The sequence below is a fragment of the Perca fluviatilis genome, chromosome 19 (assembly GCF_010015445.1).
Source record: "Perca fluviatilis chromosome 19, GENO_Pfluv_1.0, whole genome shotgun sequence".
Classification (NCBI taxonomy): Eukaryota; Metazoa; Chordata; class Actinopteri; order Perciformes; family Percidae; genus Perca; species Perca fluviatilis.
Window position 1 is genome coordinate 29,619,089 of NC_053130.1, and position 24,992 is coordinate 29,644,080.

Sequence of the window (24,992 nt, forward strand, 5' to 3'; positions counted from 1 at the left end):
CAAGTAGATCTTATATTTTACAATTTGTTATGGTTTTGGTCTTGTCTTATTTTGATAGTCTGTTTTCTGTGTTGTCTTTTGCTCAGTTTCCTGTTTTATTTTGAAGTCTCTGGTTTTCTGTCTTGTCTTGTCCGATCTACTTCCTGTCTTGTGTTTCCCTCCTTTTTTGATTGCTTTGCCCAGCCTAATGTGTTTCACCTGTTTTCCAGCCCTTGTGTCACCTATCTTGTGTTTTCTCGTTATTCTGTGTATTTAGTCTGTGTGTTTCCCTTTGTCAGGTCATTTTGTGTGTTTGGTTGTTTGTACCCTACCGTGTTCAGTCCGGTCTCCTCGTCTGTGAGTTTTTGTCTTTCGTTTCTGTTACTGGAATTTTGGACTCCTTTTTTGTTGTTTGGACTCCTGCCTTTAATAAATCCTCCACTGCAAACGTCCTCCTGCCTGCCTGCCTGCTCTCTCTGCATTTTGGGTCCGCCATTCCCTACTCCTCCCTGCTACACCTGACATAATGACCTGACATCATGGACCCAGCGGAGAAACTTCTTTTCACCAAGAAGGTGTTGGAATTTGGCTGGACTGTGCAGTGTTTGCTCTGCTCTGAGCCAGACCGGCACCCTCCTCTCCTGGAGAAGCTCACCATTCAGCGACAGTGGTTGGCAGAGAGGCCTTGGGTGAGTCACTTTGTTCCCCAGCTGGAGGAATTCAAGCTCGTGCTAGAGCATTTTCTACAAGCCACCCCCAGTGACTCACCCACCACCAGCCTGCCTCCTTCCCAGTCGGCCAACACCGTAGCCGTCGGTGTGTGCTTTGTCAGCCCGCCTGCCACTTTGCCAGCTTCCCCAGAACTCTTGGGAGACTGCTCAGACGCTACCCGGTCAGCGTATGCCCCCAACCACCAGCAGTCCTATGACGGAACCCGCCTGGCCGTCTTCACGGGGACCCGTGGAGGCCGTGGACGGAGGAAGGGACGTCGTGGCTCTCAGCGCCATGTCCCCAATCAGCCTCACAGTGGACCTGAGCCTGAGCCGACCTGTGTGCCCTCAGCCACGCCGGCAGTCCAGTCGCCCGACCCCACGCCTGCAGCCCGGTCCGCCCGACGGCCCAGTCGCCCGACGCCACACCTGCAGCCACGCCTGCAGCCACGCCTGCAGCCCGGTCGCCCGACGCCACGCCTGCAGCCCGGTCGGCCCGGACGCCACACGCCTGCAGCCCGGTCGCCCGATGCCCAGTCGCCCGACGCCCGACGCCTGCAGCCCGGTCGCCCGACGCCACGCCTGCAGCCCGGTCGCCCGACGCCCAGTCGCTCGACGCCACTCCTGCAGCCCAGTTGCCGCTGACGTGCAGCCGCCCTGGTTCGCCGCTGACGTGCAGCCGCCCTGGTTCGCCGCTGACGTGCAGCCGCCCTGATTCGCCGCTGACGTGCAGCAGCCGCCCTGATTCGCCGCTGACGTGCAGCAGCCGCCCAGATCGGCCGCTGACGTGCAGCCGCCCGGGGTCGCCGCTGACGTGCAGCACTCCTGACCCTGGGCTGACGTGCGGCTCTCCTGACTCTGAGCTGACGTGCAGCTCTCCTGACTCTGAGCTGACGTGCAGCTCTCCTGACTCTGGGCTGACGTGCAGCTCTCCTGACTCTGGGCTGACGTGCAGCTCTCCTGACTCTGGGCTGACGTGCAGCTCTCCTGACTCTGAGCTGACGTGCAGCTCTCCTGACTCTGGGCTGACGTGCAGCTCTCCTGACTCTGAGCTGACGTGCAGCTCTCCTGACTCTGAGCTGACGTGCAGCTCTCCTGACTCTGAGCTGACGTGCAGCTCTCCTGACTCTGAGCTGACGTGCAGCTCTCCTGACTCTGAGCTGACGTGCAGCTCTCCTGACTCTGAGCTGACGTGCAGCTCTCCTGCCCTCGGGCTGACGGGCGGCCTCTCCCCAGCCTCCCGGCCTGCTAGCGGCCTCTCCCCAGCCTCCCGGCCTGCTAGCGGCCTCTCCCCGGACTCCCGGCCTGCTAGCGGCCTCTTTGACTCTCAGCTAGCTAGCCACCTTCCTGATTCCCCGCTAGTTAGTGATCTCTCTGAGCCTCAGCTAGCTAGCAACTTCCCTGAATCCAGACTAGCTAGCAGCCCTCCTGAATCTAGGCTAGCTAGCCGCCTCCCTGATCCCCAGCTGGCTAGCGGCCTCCCTAATTTCTCGCTAGCCAGCAGGCCCCTTGAATCCAGGCCAGCTAGCATCTCCCCTGAGTCCAGGCCAGCTAGCATCTCCCCTGAGTCCAGGCCAGCTAGCATCTCCCCTGAGTCCAGGCCAGCTAGCAACCACCCTGATTCCCCGCTAGCCAGCAGGCCCCCTGCCTCTAGGGTAGCTAACTGCCTCTCAGAGCCCCAGCTAGCTAGCAGTTCCCCGGAATCCAGGCTAGCTAGCAGCTCCCCCGACTCGCAGCTAGCTAGCAGCTCCCCCGACTCGCAGCTAGCTAGCAGCTCCCCCGACTCGCATCTAGCTAGCAGCTCCCCCGACTCGCAGCGAGCTAGCAGCTCCCCAGGATTCCAGCTAGCTGGCAGCCCCTCCTTGTGCGCTCTAGTGTCCTTAGTGTCCCTGAGCTCTCTAGTGTCCCAGAGCCACCCAGTGTTCCAGCGCTGTCCAGCGCCCCAGATCCCCGGCTGGCCAGCAGCCCTCCTGTTCCCCGGCGGGCTGGCTGCCCCCCTGAATCCCGACGCGGGACCACCCCTAAGACTTTGCCGGTATCTAGCGCCCCTGGGACTCCCCGGGAGACCCCCTCTGAGACTTTGCTGGCCTCCGGTGCCCCGGAGACCGCCTCTGGGACCATCCCGGTCACTGTCCCTGTCTTCATCCCGGTCCCTGTCTTCATCCCGGTCACTGTCCCTGTCTTCATCCCGGTCACTGTCCCTGTCTTCATCCCGGTCACTGTCCCTGTCTTCATCCCTGTTACTGTCCCTGTCTTCGTCACTGTCCCTGTCTCCGTCCCTGTCACTGTCCCTGTCTCCGTCCCTGTCACCGTGCCCATCCTTGTCCCCGTCACCTTGCCCATCCTCGTCCCTGTCACCGTCCCCGTCTCTGTCCCTTTCACTATCCGTGTCCCGTCTGTCCCGTCTGTGTCTGTCCCGTCTGTGTCTGTCCCGTCTGGGTCCGTCCCGTCTGGGTCCGTCCCGTCTGTGTCTGGGTCCGTCCCGTCTGGGTCCGTCCCGTCCCGTCTGTGTCTGGGTCCGTCCCGTCTGTGTCTGGGTCCGTCCCGTCTGTGTCTGGGTCCGTCCCGTCTGTGTCTGTCCCGTCTGAGTCTGTCCTGTCCGAGCCTGTTCTGTCCATGTCTGTTTTGTCTGAGTCATTTCTGTCACAGTCTGCCCAGTTCTGCGTTCCCTCAGTCCCCAGTCCCGAAGCTCCCTGTCCCTAGTGGTCTCTCTCTGTCTCCCCCTGTCCCTAGTGTTCCCTCTGTGCCCCCGGGTCCCTCTGTTCCCAGGGCCCCTCTGTTCCCTGTGCCCCGGGGCTCTCTGTTCCTGGTGCCCCGGTGACTGTTTCCCGCCTGTGGACCCTCCTCCGGACTCCCTCGCCTTACGCGGGTTGTTTTTTGTGTGTATGGGTCGTCCCTCCTCCGGGCCCCCTCCGCCCTCCCTGGGTTGGTTTTTTGCTCCTTGGTTGGTTTGTTTTGTTGTTTTATGGACATCTGGGATCTGTCCCTTGGGGGGGGGGTACTGTTATGGTTTTGGTCTTGTCTTATTTTGGTAGTCTGTTTTCTGTGTTGTCTTTTGCTCAGTTTCCTGTTTTATTTTGAAGTCTCTGGTTTTCTGTCTTGTCTTGTCCGATCTACTTCCTGTCTTGTGTTTCCCTCCTTTTTTGATTGCTTTGCCCAGCCTAATGTGTTTCACCTGTTTTCCAGCCCTTGTGTCACCTGTCTTGTGTTTTCTCGTTATTCTGTGTATTTAGTCTGTGTGTTTCCCCTTGTCCTTTGTCAGGTCATTTTGTGTGTTTGTTTGTTTGTACCCTACCGTGTTCAGTCCGGTCTCCTCGTCTGTGAGTTTTTGTCTTTCGTTTCTGTTACTGGAATTTTGGACTCCTTTTTTGTTGTTTGGACTCCTGCCTTTAATAAATCCTCCACTGCAAACGTCCTCCTGCCTGCCTGCCTGCTCTCTCCGCATTTTGGGTCCGCCATTCCCTACTCCTCCCTGCTACACCTGACACAATTATTGTTTTCCGTCAGATCGTTGTTATGATCCCATCATTTCCAACCACATTTGAAGGCAGCTTCCTTTCATGGAGAAAAAGAAAAATATTAGAGACGAGCGACTATGCTTTGTGTTGTATTGTTTTTTTATTTCATTTTTTTGTGGCAGTGAGTCAAGGCCGCGCCCCCTTTTGGGGGATGGAAAACAGACGATCCAATAGAAGTCAATGCAATTTGACGTATGTTTGGATCATAATTTTGACAAATGTGTTTTGATTCTTTTCTTGTTAAACAGATGGTTTGTTTTATACACATGTATAATGTTTATTGTGTGACTTTGCCTGATCCTGAGTGTTCACGATACCTTAATAAACTAAGGTTGATCGGCGTCATGTCCCCTCAGTCTTCCCCTGTATCAGTAGATAAATGACCCAACACGGTGGCCGCATACTGCATATGTAGAAATGCATATCTGATTAAATCACTATTATTAGGCTGAGTGTCATCTGTAATTAATCAACCTGTTATTAATAACCAACTGTTCGATCTATAAGCTGAGATTAGTTGGAGACGACAGTCTGATGCTGCTAAACTGTTAGGGCCTCCCACTAAAGCTAACGTTAGCTATCCATCAGTAGTAACTGTCACCAGCATCATTTACCACACTGACTGAGAATATTCACGTTTCTTATGAGCCTCATATATCTGTGTGAAAGTCTCGATTAACCCGCTACACAACAGCTTTTTCAGCATTTTCCTGTTTCTCTCCTGATGTGACAGCGCGATTCTTCCCTCTCATAGGGAGCCTCGGTGATGCTGGTCTGGTCTATAGCCTGGAGCCCAATCCTATCTATCAGGATCTATTTTAGGACATGGCAAGAGGACAAATCGAAGACCAGGGTTTTTGGATGTATTGTTGGTGCAACAAACTACTCAGCAACTTTTCGGCATAGTTATTAATTTAAAACGATTTGTTTAAAGTAAAAGTTTGGAGCAAATTACATTTCCTCTGTCGTTTACGCTATTATCGTCTATTTTAAAGGTTCTAAATTCGGATATAGGAATAAGCTCAACTAACTCCGATGCAGGCAGCCAATAAAATTAAATCATTTTGGTGCGGAGTTTTGAAATTCATGTTCACTCTGAAATGACGATATGTACACAGTCTTGTACCTTTGACTTTTTTGGGATTTTCTGTTAGTTTTTTCACTCGAAATGGTACGTTGTATGCTTATGAGTCACATACCATCTGGTTTTCATTCATTCAAACCTTTATTTAACCAGGATAAAAAACTCCTTGAGATTACAAATCTCTTTTACAAGAGTGTCCTGGCAAGTGGCAGCAGCGTGGTTTCAAATAAATAAAAAGACAATAACAAGTAAAAACATAGACACACTTTCACTCATCATATTCAAACAACAATGTCATCATAAAGAAAATCTGGGTCCTAAATCGATTTAAAAACAATGACAGACAGACTGCCTTTCTGCAAGATCCTTTAAAAAGCCTTTAAAAGAATAAAGTGAAACGAACTCCTTCAACTGTAGTTCATTTTGAAGCTCATTCCATGCAGATGGTGCTGCCTAAGGCATAGTCTAAAACTCTTTATATACAGATTTTTCCAGACATCAATGGGAAATAATTGGGAAATTTATTTCCGGAACCCAAGGTCTCTCAGAGGAGGGGCGGGACTGTTGAGCTCTATAGAGAGCCAAAGTCATGCCCCTTCCGTTGGACCTCATGGGACTTTACCTCGGAAAAAATATGAACGGTAGTGAACGGGGAGAGGCAAATTATTTTCTGATCCTGTTTGAATTGAGCCATGAATTACAAATATGATATTCGTCAATTTAAAAGATAATTTTTCAACCGAAGAAAGTCTCAGTTAGCCGTAGATTTGTCGTAGTACCAATTAGTTTTGTGTGAAACTGCTCAGTGGACTACATCTCCCATCTCACAATCTACCTCACTTAGCTTGATGCTCGGCCTGCCCGCTAGCTAGCTAGCTTAGCTCTGTTAAACAACACATGTAACGTTATCTTAACTGCTGTGTTTTATCCAGTGAAGTGTTTTCAGCAAGATCCTCTGCTCATTAGAGTAATGTTACATCCCCGGTACAATACACAGAGAGCTTCAGCGAGACGAGTAGCTTCAGCGAGACGTCATCCATGAGACTTTGAAGTGTGTAGTCTTTCTAATTACGTATTTTCACAGTCTTATACTGCAACAGTTTAACAACAAACTGAGACTTTCTTCGGTTGAAACATAATGTTTTAAATTGACGAACATGGCTCAATTCAAACGGGATCAAAAAATAATTATTATCTCTCCATTGACTCTTGTTCATATTTTTTCCGAATTAAGGTCCCATGGACCGGAAGTAGAAGGGCGGGACTTCGGGTCTCTATAGAGGCAGTGATGTTACATCTGTACAGAGGTGGGTAGAGTAGCCAAAAATTGTACTCAAGTAAAAGTACTGTTACTTCAGAATAATATGACTCAAGTAAAAGTAAAAAGTAGTCATCCAAATAATTACTTGAGTAAGAGTAAAAAAGTACTTGGTGAAAAAAATACTGAGTAACTGTTGAGTAACTTCTGATTTATTTTTTAACACACGCATTCAATCAGACAGACAAAAATACAAAATAATCATCTTTAGGCAAATTATAGTTCATCCAATCAATTAAATAAATTAAAATTAATTAATTAATTACAAAATAGCTTAAATTAAAATAATCCAGGTAAATTCAAGTACTTAAAAAATAAAATCAATAAAATAATAATAATAATACATAAAAAATAAATAAGCACAAGTAACACAAATTTCCAAACCTTTATACTTTTTTTACCAGGCTCTGCAGGCAGAACTAGAACAAGGTCATGTAGCTGCTGTTTGGCACTTTTACTAAGGTAAACAAGCTTTCATTATGAGGCCAGAGGCCTGGACTACTAAGCAAGTGTTAACGAGGTAAACGAGGTAACCTCAGGTTCACCAGGGTTTTCTGTATCAGGAAGGTGGATCACTTGTTACCGGGTTCAATCGCCATGGTAACTTATGCTGGACGCCTAACCTGGTCGGGAGCAGGTTAAGTTGGAGATCAGAGATCAACTGGTGTAAAAGCTCCGCCTACTGACCAATCAATACTCAATTGATAACGGCGATCACCTTTCTTAGATCAGGCGGAGCTCGGTGCGAAAAGAGAGAGAGAGAGAGAGAGAGAGAGAGAGAGAGAGAGAGAGAGACGTGCGCTCATACAAAAAACATTTAGAGACCGACAACCCGTTAACATTCCCTGATGGGTATATTTACATTACATATCGGCTATTTCTCGGCTACTTGAGCCGTGTGTAATGATCGCTTCCACTGCCAGGGTTGCAACTGAAATAAAAGGCTAAAGCAACGGCAGTTTATGGAAAGTACAAGTGTAATTATGGTCAGATCTTGTGCCTGGCCGGACCACGGGATAAGTAAAATTGATAAGCGTTGTGATGTACGCATTTACTGCGTCGCCTATTTTTTTTTTTTGCCAGCTGTCCACCTGTTTTAGGAAGCAGAGACTGTATTGCGTTTTGCCTGTAAAACCGTGTCTGTGTTCTTCATATTTATGTAGAATTATAGTTTGCTCTTCTTATGTAAAATATGTGGCTATTGGTCATGTTGTGCAAACATCGCCTTTTTATGTGAACACGCGCCGCTAGATTGGGAAACCCTGATGGTTGATTGAACTAGTTGATATCCACCGTCGTGACACAGCTTGCGGGACCGCGGTTTTTAGGTTAGGTGAAGCCGGGTAATAAATAATAAATCCAGGACATGTTGATCTGGCCTCTGCCGACGGTTGATTCTGACATTGTCATTTTTGTTTATCTGTGGCTGTAAAGCTCACCCGTCCCGCCGCTGAGATTGAGTACGGTCACGTGACGAGACTGCACAACTCCGTTTGATTGGTGAAACACAGTCACGTGGTAGAGCCTTTAGCGGAAGTCTCTCTCTCTCTCTGTCAAAATAAAACATTAAAATGAGGCATACGCGGGGGGATAATACAATGACGCGTAGAATACCAAAGAGGTAAAAAGAAAAGTAACGAGCTCATTGTAGCCTAATGTAGCGGAGTAAGAGTACAGTTTCTTCTTCACAAATCTACTCAAGTAAAAGTAAAAAGTATAGTGATTTAAAACTAATCCTAGAAGTATAATTTTTTCAAAAACTTACTCAAGTAAATGTAACGGAGTAAATGTAACTCTTTACTACCCACCTCTGATCTGTACCCTCAAAACAATTTTTTTAAATATCTGCAACTTAGAAGTTTCATCCTGTCCAAACAGAGCAATAGTTTGAAACTTCCTCCCCGATCCACTCCATTGAAGTTTTTACATTCTAGGGGACAGGTTTCATTACTATACAATTTGCTTGTAAGTAAGTCTAAAGAGTCATCACAAAACTTACTACAAGCGTGGAGAACAGACTTTCTGGAGAATATTACAGAGGAGGAATGGTCAAAAGCATGTTCTCTAGCTCAAACCCAATCCATAAATACTAACTCCAAACTATTGCAATACACATAAATGGATAAGTAGATTATACATAACCCCAGCTAAGTTGCATCACTTTAATTCTAACATATCAGATATCTGCGTCAAATGTAAAGACCAAAAAGGAACTTTATTTCACTGTATGTGGGAGTGTCCACAGACAGCTTTATAACCTCTAACAAAGTTAGATCTCTACTGAATATTTGTTTTTTAGAAGCCAACGATGTATTGCTTGCTCATAGAAATCAGACACACCTTTTGACACTTCGCAATGGTTGAGGGGAATGACTTTTTACTTATATAAGTTACACAACAAAAAATAGGCTTGACAAGTTTTGGAAAGTTTTGAGCGTTTTCTTCAATTTCCTTGAGAATAACAATATGGATGTGGATGGTTGGAGTGATAACTAGCTGGACTGAGCGTTTTGTTTTTTGTCAAAATAAGATAACATACTCCTAATGCCTGTAGTGTGTCATCTGTACTATACAGTGTTGAGATAAACAACTGCTGTATGTATTTCGTATAAGCATACCCCTATGGATGTTCAGATTCATGACTGTGGGTACTACAGCTACTACATTTGATCCTTGGTCTCCTTCCTGTTTTATGTTATGTGCCTTGTTGTACTGTTTTTGTTTGTCAAATGTACAAAAACTCAATAAATATATCTTTAAAAAAAAGAATTATAGTACAGTCATCCATAGTATATGACTGTTCCTGGGCAAAACAACACATACACATAGTGACGTATGCACTTACACAAAGGTGAGGAGTAGTTACCAGTTGAACCAGTCTGACTTGCTCAGTCTAACTTCCTCTTATGAGGAGGGGGAGCGTGCCATCTCTCTTTCAGGGTGTTGTCTGCTGACATTGGATGGTTGCCTCCCACCTTACTATTAGCCAATCATAATAGCTTGCACATTTCTATATTATCTCATGTACAATCATTCAGTACTCTTTTCAGGGCAAGGACAGAGAGTAACAGCAATCCGCTGACTGTGGCTTCTTAAACCGAAAAGATCCTTGTACGAGACTTGCACTTATTATTCTGAAGTTAATAACCACCTTAAACGAGATAAGGGGTTTGTCTTCTGTCCTGACTGACCCATTTGGACCCCGTCAGGACCAACAACTGGTTTTGCCTTTTTCAACTCTGCAGATCATACAAAGGTAAGTACACCTTTATTAATACTTTTAGATATTAGACATTCAGAGTGTGGTCTAATGTTGCTAAGATTTCATGACATTTATTTCCACATGGACATGTTTTTATCTATTTTTAGATTTAGTTGTAGTCTTAGTCCTGAGATCAAAAGTTAATGTGTGTTTTTAGTCATGTTTAGACTAAAATCCTTCTCATCCATCAACAATCATCATCAATATAGTTTTAGACATCCATTAATTTAATTTAAAACCATTAGCTTCTGTCATAGCAGTTGCTGATCTTCCTGAGGTCCACAAAAAAGGTTCACGTAAAACATAAAAGCAGGGTTCAAATAACAAAAAATGTAAATAGAGAAACAAAACAGTAATTGTAATACAACACAACCAAATCAATAACAGAAAATTATCAATAAATGGTTCCGAATATCACATAATATACACAAAATAAAGCAAAGAGTGTGAACTCTGTGAAACAAGCAGAAAAAATTGACAAATGATTACAATTATACAGCCACATTTAAGTCAAAAGTCCTTCACATAACTGTATTTTTTAAGAAGTTGGTCTTGGCTCTAGGAATAACTAAACTAAAAGAAAAATACACACAGAGCTAGACAACAATTACACATATAGTACAAAGATGAAGACATATCAACAGCCATGGTAAAGAACCATGTTTTAAGATAGATTAGGATCAAGATCTTAAAGGGCATGAAAATTTCACTTTATGAGGATTTTATGAGTTCCCCTAGCCTGCCTATGGTCCCCCAGTGGCTAGAAATAGATAGATAGGTGTAAACCGAGCCCTGGGTATCCTGCTCTGCCTTTGAGAAAATGAAAGCTCAGATGGGCCGATCTGGAATCTTCCACGAGGTCATAAGGGTAAAGGTTACCTCTGCTTTCTCTGCTTTGCCCGCCCAGAGAATTTGGCCTGCCCATGAGAAAGAGAGACACATCATGGCTTGAAAACGAGCGAAGCATGGCAGTTAATCAAGGCCACACCCCCACCCTCCACCTTGCCCCGCCTCTTTCCTCCTCAATAGCATTTAAAGCTACAAACACAGAAATGGCACTTCCTAAGGAAAGCTCATTGTGGGACTGGCTCGGAGTGGCTGTAATTCTGCACCAAGGCTGAATTTCAGGAAAGAGACTTCAAATACAGTATTAGGGGATCACTAAGGCCTATATAAAAGCATCCAAAAGCAGCATGTCAAAGGACCTTTAAATGGCAGCAAACTGATTTTGGTTTAGCAACAGGATAGACTCAAGCCTGTTGTATCTAAACAAAGGGACTCTAAATCCCCCCTTAGAAAGATATGTTATGTATGTGATTGACCAGCACACTCTTACAGAGCTGAAAAAGATTTAGATATGCTTAAAAATATAAATTTCCTCAAGAAAACAAGCTGAAGGGAATGTAATCTGGCTTCAACTGAGAGCCCAGACAGTAATGCACATCAATACTACTACTACTACTACTACTACTATGTTAACAGTGAAGTCTAGCCTTATTGTGGGATAGTTAAAGTTTATCGAGATCCTTCTTCTTAGCAGCAGACCTACGACATGACTCAATTTTTTTTAACTCCTAATAATTGGATCTAAAGTATAAAGTGTATACATGTATAAAGAAGCAGAGCAATTCATTCTTTCTAATTATAATTTATTTCTATGTAAATATATATAAATGCAGTCCATTTAGATTTAGACACAAACATTAAACACATCAATCAATAAAGCATAAATGATTGAGTCTGACAAACTGTCTCTCAAAAGTGCGGAATTAACTGAAATGATACTGTTTTGTCTGTAGTTCACAGCCAGCCTCTTCCCCCACCACACCTCATCACGATGCCTCATCGCCTCTGCTCTGTTGAGATTATAAACAACTCTGCCACCTACACTCTCGCCAACCCAAGGTGATGCATTGCTTTTGTACTTTACTTTTTCTGAAGGTATTGAAAGTACATTTTTAACCAGACTTAAGCAGTTCCCTGGGTTGTATTAGTTGTATTTTCTAACAGCAATCACAAACACTGACGGCAAAGACTATAATACACAGCAGCAACAAGAAAGTCATATAGGTAGTTAGGGAAATGCTGTAGGCTAGTCAGTATGTGACAACAAAAATAAATAAAGCATATTCACTACATTGACGACAAACATGTTGCATTTAAAAAAAAAAAAAAAAACGAAAGTAAAAAAAACAAGTAAATAAAAAAGCTTGAAAAAAAAGTACACCTCAAAATCCTACACAAACAGGGAAGTATCATAAAAACTGATAAACCTGCCTGGACGTATGATTTACTATAGACAACCACTCATCAATGGGGTTGCAAAATTTCACTAATTACTGATGTGTTCATCAGATCAGTTTTAGTTGCATTGTTGTCTCAGAGTCAAGTAAATTTTATCTATGTAGCCTCAAACGGCTTTACAATCTATACAGCATACGACACCCTCCATCCTTAGAGCCAGGATATTTCTTCCAGGACGGACAGACATGCAATCAATGTTGTGTTTACAGAATGGACAGAAAGATGACAACAGTAGGTAGACAGATTGCATTAACCAACTTGCAGGTGCCACCACTTCAAGCTACATTGTTCTCATTAGCAAAACTGACTTTACTCAAGTACTTACTGTCCATTTTCAAATGAAAAAGCTGCATGCTCCCACACACTCCTCTGCTTTCCTTTTAGTCAGACAGAGATATTCATCCAGGTAGCTTAACTGACTGTTACTATGCTTATTGAGTGTTGTTAAAAGGAAAGGTGATGTAACACAGTGGTAAACATGCCCCTGTCCCAGCTTTTTTGGAATGTGTTGCAGGCATCAAATTCAAAATGAGTGAATTTTTGCAAAAAACAATAAAGTTTATCAGTTTGAACATTAAATATCTTGTCTTTGTAGTGTATTCAATTGAATATAGGTTGAAAAGGATTTATAAGTGGAATGCTCAGCTGTGTGTATAATGTCACATTAGTGCAAGACTGTTAAGCAGTTGAGATAACGGACTCTTTGAGGGTGCATTCGCGTGCTTGTAGGAAAAGACACAAAAACCTACCAGTGAATGTAAATATCAATGGTATGATTTGGAAAGGAAGATTTCTGCAAGAACCTGTCTGATATGATGCGCCTCTCCGTGTTCAGGGTGTTCACTGAGAGCGGCCACTGTGAGGTCCCTCTGCCACCGATGGTGGGTCCCTACTCCCCTGCCAGCGCATTGTTCAATAAGCACATGGGCAGTGCGACCGGGGCTGTCGGCGTCTTCACCTATGACCTTTTCAACCCCAACCTCAACGACTACAGCCACGTCGTGGCCGTCATGTTCTCCGTGCCCTACGACCGAAACATCTACTCCAACCGGTTTGCTGTGGGGATCCTTGACAGAGGATACAACTGCGACTACGATCTTTATGATATGATGTATAATGGATATGAAAATAATTTTGCAAGAGCAATTGCTGATGGCTCCTGCATTTCTTATCAGGGTGATTATGCTATTGTCAGTGCTTCCATGTCAGACTCAGGTGAAGCAGTCCTGAGGGTGGATATCAGTGACGTTGGCATGTATTAAGTCAGAAGGAGGAAGATCCTACTCTTGTTATGTAAGCCCTATGAGCTGATCAGTCATTTTAATAAAATATATTAGGTATGTGTGAAGCTCAATCAACTGACACAGTTCGTCACTAGCTGAAGTGGTGTTCATTAATGTACCTAAAATATGAGTACATTAAATAGTAGTTATTTCAGGTGTGATTTTAAAACCCTGATGCCTAATTACAAATAAAAAACAAGACTTGTATGTGTCCATCAAGTTATGTCCTTATTATTATGTAGCTGAAGTGGTGTTCATTAATCAATACTGTATACCTAAAATATGAGTACATTAAATAGTGGTGGTGATGGTGTGATTTTAAAACGCTGATGCTGTAGGATATATTTTGTGGAAATATGTGTAGAGATCATGAATTGCTTTGTTCTCTGATCTCCTTGACTATCTGAGAGATAACCATCTGACCTGATAAATATGAAAGGGAGCACCGGACCGGGAAAATAATTGAGCTGATTAAAAAGACTCTCGGATCGGGAGGAGCAGAGAACAAGGCAACTGTGTAAGATGTAGTTTGAAATAACTGAAAGGTAAGATACAGGTTGTGGAATGGCCTTGGCTCTCATCACTGCTAGGTCAGCAGAAAAAATAAGACACACAGATGTTTCAGTAATATGAACATCATAAAAACATTTTGTAGATCCAGTTTGTAGATCCAAGACAGTAACGAACTGTTTGGCCTTGGAGTGGGGAGAGTCTGTGTATTTCATACATGGCACGACATCGCGGAAGGGGCCGAAAGGAGAGGACTGCATCCAACTGATAGCGGCAACGGGACCATTGCGAAAGGAGGATCTCAAGAGGATAAGAAGCCACCAGAAAGTTAGGGCTGGGTCAGACTCTGAAAAGACATGTTGGCGTTAAGGCGAGAGAGGATTGTCTGGAAGGAAGTTTGACCCATATGCATATGCTGTAATAACTTGTAATATTGTCACTAAAGATAATTGACTTGAAATAGAGGACTCCTGAATGTTATTTCTGGCCTACCATTAAATTAACACAAAGGTTAAAAGTGCAGTCTGAGACAACTTCAGTTGGTCCTAAATCGACAATGGCCACTGGGGCCAGGCCCGAACCAGCACCAGAACCAACCTAAAACTTCAATGCCTAATTACAAATAAAAAACAAGACTTGTATATGTCCATCAAATGATGTCCTCTTTGTAAGAAAATTATAATAACAAATTCAGTGTGTTCTTTCTGACACACACATATATATATAAATATATATATATATATATATATATAAATATATATATATATATATATATATATATATATATATATATATATATATATATATACATAGTACAGGCCAAAAGTTTGGACACACATTCTCATTCAATGTGTTTCCTTTTTATTGTCATGACTATTTACATTCTAGATTCTCACTGAAGGTATCAAAACTATGAATGAACACATATGGAATTATGTACTTAACAAAAAAGTGTGAAATAACTGAAAAAATGTCTTATATTTTAGATTCTTCAAAGTAGCCGCCCTTTGCTTTTTTTATTAATAAGGGAATCAATTCCACTAATTAACCCTGACAAAGCACACCTGTGAAGTGAAAACCATTTCAGGTGACTACCTCATGAAGCTCATTGAGAGAACACCAAGGGTTTGCAGAGTTATCAAAAAAAGCAAAGGGTGGCTACTTTGAGGAATCTAAAATATAAGACATGTTTTCAGATATTTCACACTCTTTTGTTAAGTACATAATTCCATATGTGTTCATTCATAGTTTTGATGCCTTCAGTGAGAATCTACAATGTAAATAGTCATGAAAATAAAGAAACACATTGAATGAGAAGGTGTGTCCAAACTTTTGCCTGAACAATATATATATATATATATATATATATATATATATATATATATATATATATATATATATATATATATATATATATATATATATGTAGATGTCGCCTGGGGCTTCTAAGGGCCTTTTTACAGTAGCCGCAGCCGGATCAAGCCTTCATTCGCCATAAAATAACTAATCTTAACCCAAACCCAGTAACGAGAGAGAGACTTGCAGTCACTCTGAGAGTACTGGCATCCGGTAACCATCGGGAGTTTTAACTTTAAAGTTCATATTTATTACATATGTATTCTACATTACTTTTTACATGACTGTGGGATGACACCGGAGCACCCAGAGAAATCGCAAACTTCTTTTAGGGCGCATTCAGACCAAAGCAAGCGATTTGCTGCAGGGTTGTGCACCGCTGAGAGCGTAACTTAAATAGCCTATTTGTGTCCTGTTGTGTTCTTTAGCCCCCAATGTATCACAAGTAGACCTTATATTTTACAATTATGGTTTTCCGTCAGATCGTTTTTATGATCCCATCATTTCTAACCGCACTTGAAGGCAGCTTCCTTTCGCTGAGAAAGAGAAAATTAAAATAAAAGAGACGAGCGACTGTGCTTGTGTTGAAGCTTGTTGCAGGAAACAGTCAGCTGTTGTTACACAAACTCCTGGGCAGTTCAGTGTTGTTGTTTTTTTTGTGGCAGCGATAGAGGCAGTGATGTTACATGTTTAATGTACGTGACTCTCACACCGCCTCAAAACCAACTGACAAGTCTGATATCACCGGTTACATGATTGGCCACCGCAGGGTGATGTTGGGGCCCTATGGTCAAGTGACAGGTGGCTGCCATCACAGGAGACTGTGCCACCAGGAGCTGCCCACCTGAGCTTAATTTTGTCTCTTCAGAAACCTATAGGTGATGTCACAGGAACCATTTCAATATTTTATTCAGTCTATGGTTTATGTGCATGATCATACAAATCTCTCTCCCATCATACACACACATCCACAAATACTGACTATAGTCTGTGCAAATGCTATGCTGACCTCTAGTGTCTGTCCTTTACATACACACCTAAACATAGGCTTATTGTATCATTAGTAGAAAGTGTGTGCCTCATAAGACTTCTTCGACAGTCCTGTTCCATAGATCTGAGTAAGGTTAGGGCTATTTTCACACACACTCAGGCCATCCGGAGGAAACACAAGTTTTCCCATTTATTTTGAATGGGGGGTACTGTGTTTTGGCTGTCAGTTGGGGGCCGCAGGGTGGTGCCAGAAAAAACAGTAGCAGAAAAGTTAAGACAGATTATTCCTTTCTCTATTAGATAAGTTGCAGGTCAAAATAAAACTATTTAATTACACTAATTACTGTTACTGGGCGTTAGAGTGATTGAATCAGTGTCATGTCAACATCCAAAATATGTCGAGCACAAATCAGTAAAATAGACCAACAGAGGCCAGTGTACCATGACAAATAACAGTACTATAGAAAGAATAAAATAATAAAAAGCCATTGTTGCATACTTTATCATATAAGCTGTTGATGAGGATCCTATTTAAAGTAGCTACTTTCTGAATTTATTTACGAGTGTGAAGCGGTTGGGATGAGGATCAGCACCTCTAAATCGGAGGCCATGGTTCTCAGCAGGAAACCGATGGAATGCCTTCTCCAGGTAGGGAATGAGTCCTTACCCCAAGTGAAGGAGTTCAAGTACCTTGGGGTTTTGTTCGCGAGTGAGGGGACAATGGAGCGGGAGATTGGTCGGGAGAATCGGCGCAGCGGGTGCGGTATTACATTCCATCTATCGCACCGTTGTGACGAAAAGAGAGCTGAGCCAGAAGGCAAAGCTCTCGATCTACCGGTCAGTTTTCGTCATGAAGGCTGGGTCATGACCGAAAGAACGAGATCCAGGGTACAAGCGGCCGAAATGGGTTTCCTCAGGAGGGTGGCTGGCGTCTCCCTTAGAGATAGGGTGAGAAGCTCAGTCATCCATGAGGAGCTCGGAGTAGAGCCGCTGCTCCTTTGCGTCGAAAGGAGCCAGTTGAGGTGGTTCGGGCATCTGGTAAGGATGCCCCCTGGGCGCCTCCCTAGGGAGGTGTTCCAGGCACGTCCAGCTGGGAGGAGGCCTCGGGGAAGACCCAGGACTAGGTGGAGGGATTATATCTCCAACCTGGCCTGGGAACGCCTCGGGATCCCCCAGTCGGAGCTGGTTAATGTTGCTCGGGAAAGGGAAGTTTGGGGTCCCCTGCTGGAGCTGCTCCCCCCGCGACCCGACACCGGATAAGCGGACGAAGATGGATGGATGGATGGACTTTCTGAATTTAATAACCTGATGGCGGAGGAATAAAAGTTTTGATTACTATATGTATATATATACTGTATGTATGTATGTATGTATGTATGTATGTGTATGTATGTATGTATGTATGTATGTATGTATGTATGTATGTATGTATGCTCATGTATTGCCTACCCTACAACATATACATAATTGTTTAATTTATTGCAGCAAATGAATGCAGAAAGTTAAAGTGATGGTTCGGAGTAATTCACCCTAGGGTCCTTTGCACCATGACCTCGAGCCAAACACCCCCCCAGAAGCTTTTTTCACCTGGGTCTAACATTGGCGAGTTAGCGTAGAGTAGCGTTAGCCGCTGAATAGCTTAGCGCGGGGCTAATGGACCCGTTGTATCTCTTAAATGACCCCACTAATAATGCCCGAAATGATACCAAAGGTCTACACTAGTATATATAGGTTATGCACTCATAAAACGATGGATTGGAAAGTTTGTAAGTACACCAGAAGTTTATGTAAATAACACTTGCCTGCTGGCTTCTGCTCTCTGCTGTTGTTGTTGCTGCTGTGAGACGAGTGCTTAGGGACATCTACAAATTACAACACCGAAAGAGATGCAACAAAAATATTTTTTAATTTAACTTATTTTTTAAAGTAAGTGCTGTAATATAACTAGCAGAAGACAAGTAATAATTGAGGTAAGTTTGGAGACATTACCTTATTTAATCATTAAATTAATACATATTTTTGTTGTATCTCTTTTGGTGGGTAGTAATTTATAGAACGGCCCTAAGCACTCGTCTAACTGCAGGTAGCAGCAGCAACAGAGAGCAGAAGAGAGCAGGCAAGTGTTCATAAACTTCTGGTGTACTTACAAACTTTCCAATCCATCCGTTTTATGAGAGCATAACCTATATATACTAGTGTAGACCGTTTGGTATAATTTCGGGCATTATTAGTGGGGTCATTTAAGAGATACAACGGGTCCAATAGCCCGCAACTAGCAGCTACCTACCTAATATCGACCCAATGTTCGACCAAATTAAACAAGGTAAAGCGGGGGGGTGTTTGGCTCGAGGTCATGGTGCAAAGGACCCTAGGGTAAATTACTCCGAACCATCACTTTAAGTTGGTCAGAATATAGCATACTGTATAATAAATATCATTAAATAATTAAGTTTAGGCTTTGCCTTAGTGCCTAGACCTGCCAACAAATGCCTGTTGTTAGAAGAAAACAAAACACCCCACACTTTCTTAGCCCTGTAGAGCAGTGGTTCTCAAACTTTTAGACATCAAGGAACCCTAAACTAAGGATTTTTGCTTTTAGATGTTTTATTACAGAAAGTCTATGAATGAGTCTATGAATGAATCTATGAAACACTGTTAATTATGGATGGAATTATAGTGAAAATAAGTTATTTCACTTTTTGCTGGGGATCTCCTGGAACACCCTCAAGGACCCCTGGGGCTCCCTGGACCCCACTTTGAGAACCATTGCTGTAGACCACTAACGTTACTGACCTCAATCAAGCTGCTTCCCTCAAAATCAGCTGCCCTGACAAACTTCTCTCTCTCTCTCCCTCTCTCTCTCTCTCTCTCTCTCTCTCTCTCTCTCTCTCTCTCTATTCCAGTATCCCGCCGCTGACGTGCAGCCACCCGGACCCGCTGCTGACGTCTAGCCGCCCAGAGTCTCCGATGACAGCTCTGCAAGAGTCTTCCAGTCATCCAGAGTCTACGCCTGTGTCGACCGACCTCCCAGAGTCAGCGTCGACCGACCTCCCAGAGTCAGCGTCGACCGACCTCCCAGAGTCAGCGTCGACCGCTCTCCCAGAGTCTACGTCGACCGCTCTCCCAGAGTGTTTGTTTACGGGTGAACTAGTGACTTTGCCGGCTTTCAGTGCCCAAGTGACTTTGCCGGTCTCCGGCGCCCCAGAGACTGCCCCAGTGGCTTTGCCGGTCTCCGGCGCCCCAGGGACTGCCCCAGTGGCTTTGCCGGTCTCCGGCGCCCCAGGGACTGCCCCAGTGGCTTTGCCGGTCTCCGGCGCCCCAGGGACTGCCCCAGTGGCTTTGCTGGTGTCCGGCTCCCCAGAGACCGCCCTTGAGATTTCGTCGGTCTCTGGCGCCCCTGTCACCGCTCTTGAGACCACCACAGTGACTATTCCCTTGTCCTGTCCCCCAGAGACTTTGCCTTTGTCCTGTTCCCCAGAGGCTTTGCCTTTGTCCTGTACCCCAGAGACTTTGCCTTTGTCCTACTCCCCAGAGACTTTGCCTTTGTCGGTCCGACCGACTCCTGCTCCCCGTGTTTTGTTAGCGGTCAGGCCGACTACTGCCCCCCATGTTTTGTCGGCGGTCAGGCTGACTCCTGCCCCTCATGTCCTGTCGGCACCCCTGTCGACCTCTGTTCCCGTTACCTGTTTGGCGGACTCCAGCCCAGCTGACCCGTCGCCTGGCTCCAGCTCAGCTGACCCGTTGCCTGCCCGGCCCTCTGAGGGTTTTAGCCTTCACCGGCCTGCCAGGTCTCCTGAGGGGTTCAGCCAGAGCCGTCCTGTTCGGCCTCCTGAAGGGATTCGCCTTCGCTGCAGACGTCCTCCAGAGGGGATTCGCCTTCGCTGCAGATGTCCTGCAGAGGGAATTCGCCTTCGCTGCAGACGTCCTCCAGAGAGGATCCGCCTTCGCAGACGTCCTCCAGAAGGGATTCGCCTTCGCTGCAGGCATCCTCCAGAGGGGATTCGCCTTCGCTGCAGACGTCCTTCAGAGAGGATTCGCGGACGTCCTTCAGAGGGGATTCGCCTTCGCTGCAGACGTCCTTCAGAGGGGTTTCGCATTCACTGTCTGCCTTCAGAGGGGTTTCGTCTTCGCTGTCGGCCTTCAGAGGGGATTCGCCTTCGCTGCCGACTTGCTTGGCCTTCTAATGGGTTTCGCATTCACCGTCGGCCTCCATAGGGGACTCGCCTTTGCCGACGGCCGCCAGAGGGATATCGCCTTCGCCGACGGCTTCCAGAGGGATATCTCCTTTGCCGACGGCCGCCTGAGAGTCTTCCTCGTCCTGTCCGTCCCCCAGCGGGGATCTGCCTTCGCCGACAGCCTCCAGAGGGGACTCGGTTTCGCCGTCGGCCTTCTGAGGGGACTCGGCCTCCAGAAGGGTCTTGCTTTTGCCTTCGCAGACGGCCTCTTGAGGGGCTCCACCTTCGCCGACCTGTTCAGCCACCTGAGGGGCTTCTCCTTCGCCGGCAGCTGCCACAGAGTCCTCAACGTCCCTGCCCGCCCCAGGGGCTCCACCTGCCACCTGCCCGGCCCTGCCTTGAGCACTGGGTTTCCTTTTCCTGCTCGACCTCCTGAAGGCCCTCGACCTGTTCAGCCGCCAGAGGGGTTCTGTCTTCATCTCCGGCCACCTGAAGGATTCTGCCTTTGTCACCGGCCACCTGAAGGAATCTGCCTTCACTCGGTCCCTTGTTGCCGAGGCCTCTCTGTCCCCTCTTCCAGGGCGCCCTCTCTGTTCCCTATGGCCTCTCTCTGTTCCCTGTCCTGAGCAGCCCTCTGTGTCCCCCAGGCCTCTCCGGCCCTCTGTTTCCCCCAGGCCTCTCCGGCCCTCTGTTCCCTGTGCTCCCCGAGTGCTTTCTGTGCCCCCAGTGATTTTTCCCCTCAGTGACTTTCTGCCTCCCCCGGACTCTCTTATGTTTTTTTTCGCCCTCCTTGGGTTGTTTTTGGTTCATTGGACACTTTTTTGTTTTCCTTTTTGGTTCTGCCTTCGCTGCTGTCCGCAGCCCTGGAACCCAAGTCTAGCTCCTTGGTACCCGGGCCCCTCTGTCCCCAGTGCTCTTGGCCCCGCTGTCCACAATTTCCCTTGCCCCAAGTGACTCTGGTGCCTTCCCTCACCCCTCCGGGGTTCATTTATTTTGATTATCTGGGTCGAAGAGAAACCGCTGATAGTGGGGGATCTCGCCACATAGCCCTAGCTGCAGATGCTCCCATAGCTTTGAGGGCCAGGCCAGAGGTTGCAGGGGTGGTGGGGGAAGGCGGCCGGTTTTCCCATTCACAAGGCATGCTGGGCATTCTTTAACGAGGGCCTCAATGTCTTTGTCTATGCCTGGCCACCACACCAGGTTGTTTAAGCTTCACTATGCCCAGGTGGCCCTCATGTGCCATGGCCAGCACACGGGTGCGAAGGGCCCCCGGAATCACAGTGCAAAGCCCACGCGCCACACATGTGTCATTCCAACAAGAGAGCTCCTGCTTGACCCGAGAGAAGGCAAACCGCTCCTCTGGCAACGCCCTTGGCATCCCTGACGAATGTAGGTGCAGAGCTGGGAGATGACTGGATCCTGCTCTGAGGCTGCCTTCAATTCCTGCAGAGTGACCGTGGACTCGAGCGGCATGTGTAACATGTGAATAATTTCACTTTCGTTGTGGTTGACGTTGTCAGGCGGGGCCTGGGCAGGCGAGAGAGAAGGTCTGCAACGACATTATCCCAGCCCGGGGTGAACTGTAGAGTGTAGTTGTATTGGCGAAGGCGGTCGTACAAACGATGCAGTCACAGCGGCTTGTGACCGGTGCCAGTAGAGGAGAGCAGAGCTGTCAAGACCTGGTGGTCAGTTCTCAGCGTAAACTGGCAGCCATAGAGGTGCCATCTCTCGCAAGCTCACATGCAAGTGAGTGCCTGCTGCTCCCCAACCGAGTATACTTGTTCAGTTTGGTTCAGAGCCCGGGAGGTGAATGCAACAGGCCTATCCACGGCGTTCTGTACTTGTGACAGTACAGCCCCTATCGCCATGGCCGAGGCATCACAGGTGACCAGGGTGTGACTGGATATGTCAAAGTGTGCCAACACTGGAGGTGAGGTGAGTTGATCTTTGAGGGTTTGCACGGCCTTGGTGCATTCCAGGGACCAGACCCATGGCTCATCTCTCCAAAGCAGCTGTCACAGTGGGGCCGTTATGGCCGAATACTGAGGCATGAACTTCATGTAGTAGCCCGTCGTGCCCAGGAATGAAGCGAGCTGGGCAGCTGAGGTCAGTTCGGAGGATGGCCTCCACATTAGATTGAATGGGGGAGATGCCCTCAGTGGAAAGTCGGAAGCCTACATATTCAATCAGCACCGCAAAAACACATTTGCTGCCATTGAGGGTTAGACTGTGCTTGGCGAGGGCTTTGAATACACTTTGCAGGCGACTGTCATGGATAGCAGCAGTAGCACCACGTACCACCACATCATCAAGGTAGATCACCACACCTGGTATACCTGCCAGCACTGAGGCCATGACCTTTTGGAAGCAGGAGGGGGCAGAGCTAAGGCCAAACGGCATCCTTGTGTAGCAGAAAACACCGAGGTGTGTAACGAAGGCCGTCAGGTTTCTGCTTTCAGGGTGGAGGGGCACCTGGAGAGAGGTATCTGTCCGGGATAACTGCTTTGTTTACTGCGAGGAGGTCCACACAGACGCGCAGAGCCCTTATTTTCTTTCTGACCACAACCAGATTCGAAATCCAATAGCGAAGCATCAACCGGCTCAATGATACCGGCATCCAGCAGCCGTTGCAGCTCAACAGACACTCCATCCGTCAGGGCCAATGGAATACGGTGCAAACAGACAGCCCAGCCCTTTGAACAGTGATGCCCCTCGTCGGGCCACATTGAAGACAAAGGAGGGCAAGATCCTAGTGCGATAGCTGACAGTCACTGTGACACTGAGGATCCTTTATTTCCACATGTTGGCACTATTTGTTAGCCCCTACTACTTTAGAGCTCTTGTATTGATGTGTCAAATTTGTAAATTATGAATAATTAGTTAATTAATAAATCTAAGGATTGATTACTCCATAGGTGTTTTGTAGCTACATCTAACAAGACAGCAAAAGCTCCCTTTTTCTCCAGCAGATAGACTGTAGCCTCATTGTGGTGGTACTTCTCTGTGAGAGAGAGAGAGAGAGAGAGAGATGCCTTCAGACTCACAGGTGCAGGTAAGCAGTCCCCATCTGGTAATAAAATAATTATCATTCGCAGTATGATGCAGTTCCATAAATAGGTACATTTTCATCCTTTAATGTACAAATATTTTGTACATTTATTTTGTTGTTTTTTTACCTGTCGGCCATTTAATTATGTGATTGAATGTTTACTTCCTAATAGTGTAGCTAAAAACAGCAATCCGCTGACTGTGGCTTATTAAACCGAAAGATCCCTGTACAAGACTTGCACTAATTATTCTGAAGTTAATAAACCACCTTAAACAAGATAAGCAGTCTGTATTCTGTCCTGACAGCACCAAAAACTGGTTTTGCCTTTTTTCAACTCTGAAGATCATACAAAGGTAAGTACACCGTTATTACTTTATTATTACTTTTAGATATTGGACATTCAGAGTGTGGGTTTTATGTTGCTAATTTTTCATGACATTTATTGTCATAGCGAATACAACCCTGACAGGGTGATCAGGACCCCGACACCTTTTTGCACAGCCACTGCAGTTGACCCACCTGTAACGTTAAACATGTTGCAATGTAAGCTAATATTTAGCGTTGTTGTCCCTACGGCTGTTACTGCGTAGCGATCATAGACCGTATATGAAGATGTAGCGATGGTGCACACCAGATCTGCTGTCATTGCTTGAATTGGAGGACAGAAGTTGATCCACGTTTCCCCACTTTTTGCCACAGCTGATAAAGTATCCGGACTTCTTTCAGTGGATGAATAGCTAGATAGTGCGGATCAAATTAGCTTTCTCTCCTGGAAGTATAGACATTACTTTTTGCTCGTCGAAATTAAAGAAAAAAAATGTAGTGGTGAGTTGTCAATTATGTGCAGGTGCAAAGAACCTATCCACATCTAAGAGTAGCAATTCAAATCTTATGAAGCACCTGTTGAAGCAACACCAGCCCCAGCCCTACAGATGCTAAAGGCGCCACTCCATGCAAACAACCAAAGCTAGATTTTACACCGACTGCAGTGCAGCCGATGAGCCAGGCAGAGCTGAATAAATTGATTGCTAGGTATGTTGTCGACGACATGCATCCTCTGTCAACTGTTGATTACAATAAATAGGTCTAAAAATTATGTTTATTGTGTTTGACTGTTCAGTACTGTTATATTTACATTTAAAAAGCAGACATAAAAGTAACTTAAAAGTTACTTTCCATAGTAACTAATTACTTTTGATATACAGTAATTGGTAAAGTAATTCAATTACTTTTAAAAGAAGTAACTAGTAACTGTAACTAATTACTAATTTTCAGTAACTTGCCCAACACTGGTTATATGTAAGCTCTATTGCTGTACAGTCTTATTTTATAATTGTGAAAACCTGACCGCTGTGTCTTTATTTATTGCTCTGTTAAGTGCCTTAATCATTGTGTTTGCTGCTTGTTTATGTATGCTAAATACGCTACATTAATTGTATTGTCTCACCGTGTTA

At 45.6% G+C, this 24,992-nt stretch overlaps 1 protein-coding gene across 1 annotated transcript; it reads left to right on the top strand.

Moving 5' to 3' along the window:
- The first annotated feature begins 9,642 nt into the window (after positions 1 to 9,642).
- On the top strand, positions 9,643 to 13,673 carry LOC120547721 (DELTA-sagatoxin-Srs1a-like). Its single transcript, XM_039783338.1, has 3 exons — positions 9,643 to 9,865; positions 11,671 to 11,776; positions 13,011 to 13,673. Exons 2-3 carry the CDS (start codon positions 11,709 to 11,711, stop codon positions 13,435 to 13,437), a joined length of 495 nt encoding a protein of 164 aa, XP_039639272.1. The 5' UTR covers positions 9,643 to 9,865; positions 11,671 to 11,708; the 3' UTR covers positions 13,438 to 13,673.
- The last annotated feature ends 11,319 nt before the right edge of the window (positions 13,674 to 24,992 follow it).